Source organism: Montipora foliosa, chromosome 3, assembly GCF_036669935.1.
Source record: "Montipora foliosa isolate CH-2021 chromosome 3, ASM3666993v2, whole genome shotgun sequence".
Taxonomy (NCBI): Eukaryota; Metazoa; Cnidaria; class Anthozoa; order Scleractinia; family Acroporidae; genus Montipora; species Montipora foliosa.
In genome coordinates this window covers 55,318,972-55,326,471 of record NC_090871.1, presented here as the reverse complement: position 1 = coordinate 55,326,471, position 7,500 = coordinate 55,318,972, and the positions used below count along the sequence as shown (strand labels likewise).

At 40.7% G+C, this 7,500-nt stretch overlaps 1 protein-coding gene across 3 annotated transcripts in view; it reads right to left on the bottom strand.

Moving 5' to 3' along the window:
- Nucleotides 1-1,119: 1,119 nt before the first annotated feature.
- LOC137997670 (protein NLRC3-like) overlaps nucleotides 1,120-7,500 on the bottom strand; it is a 35,703-nt gene continuing 29,322 nt past the window's right edge. For all 3 annotated transcript variants that reach the window (XM_068843796.1, XM_068843794.1, XM_068843795.1), the window contains one exon: nucleotides 1,120-6,783. In XM_068843796.1, the coding sequence (XP_068699897.1) occupies nucleotides 3,533-6,783 (3,251 nt within the window). In that variant the 3' untranslated portion in view covers nucleotides 1,120-3,532. The remainder of the gene's footprint in view (nucleotides 6,784-7,500) is intronic.

Below are 7,500 nucleotides of genomic sequence, written 5' to 3'. Positions count from 1 at the left end.
CATGAATAATATTTGAAAAAAGCTTGAAAATACAAAGCAATGTATGGCGTTCTTTCTCAAATTGAAGCTTAATTATCTCTCAAAAATGCATGGTTACCCCCAATTTTCTCTTTTGATACTAAGAGTACTTACTAAGATCTACTTTCTTCCGATAGTTTGAAACCCCGCAAAAATATCCCTGTACTAGTAAGCATCACCGATAGGAAACCCGAGTATCTTGAGATGCGCAGAACGTATGCGCAATAACAATAGTAGGCACCATCCTTAATTTCAGATACGATACAATAACAAACTCATAATTTCAGATACGATACAATAACAAACTCTTAATTTCAGATACGATAAAGATACTCGAAAACTAAGGGGTAGATAGTGGGGTAAGAGTGCTATGAGACAATTTCTTAAATTGTCCAGATAAATAAGAGGATCACTTCTCTCTTTCGTCTTTAACCCGCACTTCAAATATGCATTTATTTCAGATACGATAAAGATACTTGGAGACTAAGGGGTAGATAGTGGGGTAAGGGTGTCTACTATAAGAAACAATTGCTTAAATTGTCCAGATAAGTGTGAGGATCACTTCTCTCTTTCGTCTTTAACCCGCACTTCAAATATGCATTCATTTCAGATACGATAAAGATACTTGGAGACTAAGGGGTAGATAGTGGGGTAAGGGCTCAGTCTTTGACTCCCAGGAGTAATCAGCGTGTAAATTCTCCTCATAATCTCAATAACATCTCTGTCAAACAGGTATTGAGAAAAAAGAGAATTATCAGCTTAAGAGATGTGATTTAACACCAAATTCTCATGACTACTCAACAAAGAAAGCTATGGTACTAGTTAGGAGAATGAACTTTTCGATCTTGGGAATAAAACGGTTCACAAAGGAAATAGAAGAAGACAAGAAAACGTTTTCTTTTTCGTCTTTAAGAAAGTCTCCTTACCCTAACAACCTGACCGTGGGGATGAAATTCGAACGTTTTGGTTTCTTACGGTAAATGACAGTATGAGCCTTGAACTCGGGTTGAAAGATGTTTCTAAGGTAATCCTCTGGTAAGAGCATATCAGGACCCTCTTAAACTCGCTGCTCCCGATAAGTAGAATAAACCTATCAAACTCTCTTGTTAAATTGATTTAATTCGTAAACAAAACACTATATTTACACAAAGCAAAGTAATGAAGAAACTTCATTGATAAGACTTTTGTAAAATTGCATTAAAAGGATACCACAAAGATTGTTTGTTTCGCCTTGAAAACGCAGGAATATCTAGATATCGGTTACGCAGAATAAAAACACCATTTAAGCGAACACCTTGATAAATTACTTTATAAGGATGTTGTCAGATTTGTTGAACCTGAATGTGAAAAGCTGCAGCAATCTTCGCAGCTTAATAGACCTAACAACATTAATGTACATATTAATGCATCAATTAAAGTACTGAATAGGCCTTTTTCGATATATTAAAATTAAGCTTGAAAGAGAGATTTAGAGGATAAAGACAAAGGAAAGTGAATGATAATTATGCAAATATTTTTCACATTCATTCCATACTGTTTCGATTTTTTTTGTCCTCACTGCCTCAATATCAAGCTGAATATTTGATATTTGGAAAATGGCCTATTGAAACTAGCATTTGCCTTAAATAGTTGCCACTAAAACTCATTTGTTATTAACAAGTAAATAAAGTTATTTTACAAGAATCTTGTCAGATTACTGAACCTGAATGTGAAAAGCCGCAGCATTCTTTGATATCATTACAGTAACGTCTAAACAGCATTCACGTACAGACACATTCTTAGACTATGTTTACACTAGGGGGAAAAGTCTCCATTCAAATCTCTCGGGGTTTATAATGCATTTACATGTTAATGTAGCATTCACATTTAAATAATATAAAAATACTTGGAACAAAACGTTTTATTCTGAAAGGATCTCAATTGGGCTAAACAATGAGTTAGCCAATTTGGTCTATTTTAAAAAAGAGACAAAAATGTGGTGCAACGAAACTGGCGCTTTTAGCATTTGACCGGCTTGAGTTCTATGTGAAATTGAAGTAGATTAAAAAAGGCAACTGACGGAAGTCATAAAAAGTCATCGGATTGCGCGCCTGCTGTCTAATCATCTATGCGGACATCTTGAGTAGCACATCTTCCTTTCTATTTTATGTAAAATGTCTCAAAGCCGTACTATGACCAAAAAATCAATTCTTCTTTTTCTTTGGATTTCAAAACTACGTTAACACTAAGTGACCCAAGTTTTAAGCTTTGATTTCAAAATTTTAACTGACATTTTCCTATTAAATGGTTCTGCCATTACTAACTTTAAATTCTTGAGAGAGCTGGATCGAGGAGAAAATGACGTCAAATACTCACAAGTGACAGTGCGTGTGTACGTGGCTGACTTGATATGCAGCAGGGGAGTTTCGTGCTTTCAGACTTTAAACTCGTGTTTTGCATATATGATAAACTGCATTTACGCGCTGAAACGTTTAACTGGTCAGTTTTGAACGTACGTAATGGCGGACCACAAAAAATCCAAACATTTGGCCAGTCAAGTGTTCAGCAAACACACTTTCAAAATCCGAAGGAAAAAAGACTCGACTGTTTTTTTTTATCAGAGTAACACTTTAACTGAAACATATCTCAAGGGACAAAATAGATGTATTTCTATGTATGTAAGCCCTTCATTTCCCGTGACGCACTAGCAAGAAAGTGACTTTTAACCTTTCAATGCATGCTAAACCAACGAACAAGGGGTGAGGAGGTGAAGTGAGATAGTCGTCAAATTCAACAACAACACCGTGAACTCTAAAAGATAATATGGACCTTGAGCTGACGACAACGGCTACAATAACGCCATAAATTTGCATATTTAGAGAGCAAAAACAATAGCTTTGCACGCCCTGCACGTGCGCTTTACATCTTGATACATTTCTTTGCCGTTCTCGTCTTGACTACGACGTGAAATGTTCAAATTTGAGGTCATGTAGAGAACGAGAGCACATGACTATGAATTTTCAATTTTCTCTCTGAACATCCACCCACACCGTTCTCATCAACTCTATTCTTGGATTGTGTATTCACACTTTCCAAGCCGAGGAGAGACATGGAGTAATCGCAAAATTATTACAGTAACGGGAAATAATATTTTAAACCAACGTTCTCGCATCCGTCGTCGTCGTAGTCGTAGTCGCCCTTGCTTAAGGTCCCTAACGACAACGCAACAGAGAATCTTTCATTCTCTATTTTAACTCTGAAACCGCTCGTACCAATTCATTTTTAGGATACTTCGCCCACATTGTAGGACGTGAAGGAGACTGAATAATCGCGAAAGACTTATGATAGATACAGCCATGTTATATTTTGAAGTGACGCTTTCCGTCGTAGATCTTAAATTCCATAATATTTTTAGACAACAACGTTCTCGTAGCCGTTGTCGTCGTCCTTGCTCAAGGTCCCTAATATTGTGAGTCATGATCCTGTTGGCGTCGATGTAAACACTAAACCTTTAGAAAGAAGAAGATCACGCATATCAGACAAATTCGATGCGAGAGTCTAAACTAAGGCGACGAGCACCAATGGGGTTCCTAAACAAATACAAAGTAGTAAGGGAGGTGTTTACTGCGAGGGCCTGGGAAAGTGAGGTAACACCCTCAGCACCAATGGATTTGCCAGACAAATGCAAAGTAGTAAGGGAGGTGTTTACTGCGAGGGCCTGGGAAAGTGAAGTAGCACCCTCAGCACGAATGGAGTTGACAAACAAATTCAAAGTAGTAAGAGAGGTGTTTACTGCGAGGGCCTGGGAAAGTGAAGTAGCACCCTCAGCACCAATGGAGTTCCCAGACAAATTCAAAGTAGTAAGGGAGGTGTTTACTGCGAGGGCCTGGGAAAGTGAAGTAGCACCCGCATCACCAATGGAGTTCCTAGACAAATTCAAAGTAGTAAGGGAGGTGTTTAATGCCAGGGCCTGGGAAAGTGAAGTAGCACCCTCAGCACCAATGGAGTTGCCAAACAAACGCAAAGTAGTCAGAGAGGTGTTTACTGCGAGGGCCTGGGAAAGTGAAGTAGCACCCTCAGCACCAATGGAGTTGTGAGACAAATTCAAAGTAGTAAGGGAGGTGTTTACTGCGACGGCCTGGGAAAGTGAAGTAGCACCCTCAGCACCAATGGAGTTCCGAGACAAATTCAAAGTAGTAAGGGAGCTGTTTCCTGCGAGGGCCTGGGAAAGTGAAGTAGCACCCTCATCACCAATGGAGTTGTCATGCAAATCCAAAGTAGTAAGGGAGGTGTTTACTGCGAGGGCCTGGGAAACTGATGTAGCGCCCGCATCACCAATGGAGTTGCCAAACAAATGCAAAGTAGTAAGAGAGGTGTCTACTGCGAGGGCCTGGGAAACTGATGTAGCACCCTCAGCACCAATGGAGTTCCAAGACAAATTCAAAGTAGTAAGGGAGGTGTTTACTGCGAGGGCCTGGAAAAGTGATGTAGCACCCTCAGCACCAATGGAGTTCCGAGACAAATTCAAAGTAGTAAGGGAGGTGTTTACTGCGACGGCCTGGGAAAGTGAAGTAGCACCCTCATCACCAATGGAGTTGTCATGCAAATCCAAAGTAGTAAGGGAGCTGTTTCCTGCGAGGGCCTGGGAAAGTGAAGTAGCACCCTCATCACCAATGGAGTTGTCATGCAAATCCAAAGTAGTAAGGGAGGTGTTTACTGCGAGGGCCTGGAAAAGTGATGTAGCACCCTCATCACCAATGGAGTTGTCATGCAAATCCAAAGTAGTAAGGGAGGTGTTTACTGCGAGGGCCTGGAAAAGTGATGTAGCACCCTCTGCACCAATGGAGTTCCAAGACAAATTCAAAGTAGTAAGGGAGGTGTTTACTGCGAGGGCCTTGGAAAGTGATGTAGCACCCTCAGCACCAATGGAGTTCCGAGACAAATTCAAAGTAGTAAGGGAGGTGTTTACTGCGAGGGCCTGGGAAAGTGATGTAGCACCCTCAGGACGAATGCCGTTGTCAGACAAATCCAAAGTAGTAAGGGAGGTGTTTACTGCGACGGCCTGGGAAAGTGATGTAGCACCCTCAGCACCAATGGAGTTCCGAGACAAATTCAAAGTAGTTATGGAGGTGTTTACTGCGAGGGCCTGGGAAAGTGATGTAGCACCCTCAGCACCAAAGAGGCCTTTACACAAATGCAAAGTAGTAAGGGAGGTGTTTACTGCGAGGGCCTGGGAAAAGGCAGCAATGCTCGTACGTGATTCGAAGTACATTCGAATTTTCGTCAAATCAAGACTTTTGCCAAAGCTATAAGTTAATTTAGTATACAGGTTTTCCGAGCAAGTTTTACATTCCTCTATGACATCTAAAGCCATCTTCAGGTACAAACGCTCGTCAGCCGGAGATCTGCGGCCTCTCACATTTGCAAGTGACGCAACACCATTCACAATCGACACTGCCGTTTCCTCGGATTGCGATGCTATGATTCCACTCATGAACATGAAAACTTGATTTAGTTCATGAAAATATCTTTCGTCGGTCAGAACTGACTTCTGTTCAATTGCTCCATCCAGGATGGAAAACGCAAGATGTAGACCAGAGAAGAATTCTTGAAAACTCTTGTGAAAGAAGCTATAACGGAAACCAGGGGTTCTCTTGCTACCGCCAGCCTGGATGGAGAGAAAGCCAAATTTAATGAACAGACTTTCCATGAAATTCCCTTCGACGTCTTCGAAATGCAGCTCTCCTTTTAAAAGAGATTCTTGCGCCATTTTTCCTAGGGTCATCAGTTCCTTCTTGTAAACTATTAGAAGGTCTTTACCACTACTTGGTAAGTGGTTCTTCATTTCGTATCGCCTCAAAACGAAGAGAACGATCTCTACGTACAGCTGTGTTCTGTTGTTTGGTAGAATGCCGCCATAATCTTCGAAAAGCACACAGAGCAGAAGTGTATTTAAAGGGTTTTTTGTCAGTTCTGCTAAAGGTCCGTCAATATGCTGATCATCATCGTCATCGTCGTCACCACCATCATCATCATCATACGGATACCACAGTACTTTTATCAGCTTCTCTGCCATTTGTTCTGCGTTTCGAAAATACTTCCTTATAAAACACTTCGCATCACTGCTCGTGAATCCCACAATCTCCAACAGTGTGTCCGAGTAAGGTCTTACTTTACTTCCTGCTTCGTGACGAGAAGTAAGAACAATGTGACAACCAGGGAGTAGCCTTCTTCGAAGAAGACTAAAGTACACAGCCAATTTTTGAGGGTCTGCCTCATCTAACCCATCGAGCACTAACAGGACTTTAGAAGGGTTTTCTCGCACGAAACGGAAAAACGTTTCTTTCAACTCTGGGTCAATTTCTTCCGGCAGAATTTGATTGTCAATAGATTCCCAGATGCTAGAATCAATTTCACGACATCTGAGGAGCAGGAGCACCTCTACTTTTGGGAAAGACTCGTCCCATTCGCAGTCTTGTTTAGTTGCCCAATCATATGCCAGCTTTTGACAGTAGGTCGTCTTTCCCATGCCGGGTTCACCCTCAATCAGGACAATCCGTGGATGTTGGCAATCTTCGTGTGATGTAAAAATACTTGTCATGTTGGTGATTTCTTTCGTAAGCGTTCCGCGTGTCTTTTCTTTTGCGACTATCTTAAGTCTGGTGAAAATGTTCTCTAGTTGGAAGCTGAACCATTCACACCAAGGAACTGGGCAAACCACCCCTTCACACTTTTGGTAAATTTGTCTTATGGATTCTATGATATCACTTTGACATGAAGAAGTAGCTGCAAAAACAAACAAACACCAAGAAAATAGGGTCAATTTAGAAGTTGATTGACTCAGAGTTACTAGCTTTTCCTTTTTTCAGGAGTGAGAGACGATTTCCAATTTCAAAGCGAAAATCCATCCCTTCCTTCTGGTAGACTATTCTTGGCTTACCGATTTCCTAGCTAATCCGTCTTAACATTAAGATTCATTATTCACACGAATAAAGTGTGCGAGTCAAGTTTCGTGAAGAAATTGCGAGAATGTACTGACGCAAATATATTTGCTGAAAAGCTGGCGGGTCAGAAAATGACTATCACAAGATAAATTTGATCCTGTGAGTTAATTTAGAGGTGTCAGTGGTATGAAAGCCCTCTTGGCTGATTTTCCTACGTATCGCCGCTTTACAAGTCATTTCTGGTACACACAAAAGCAGAGTTTCTAAATGAACCTGTTGTCCTATCCACGTTTGTTTTCATACAAAAATTCCCACATAATGTTTTCTGCCGGCGTGCATAAGTGTTAGGCTTGCATATCGCAGTGCTTAGAGGTAAGAACTAAAACAAGCACGAGTTAACATAAAACCAACACAATATTACAGGAATAATAATATATTCAAATTGAAATGCAGTGACAATTATAATGAAGGAACAAATCCACTTGAAAACCACGTTGGGCAGAGCAAAAAAGCTCATATGTAAAAATTGCTCATTTTTGCGCAACACATTTTACTGCAA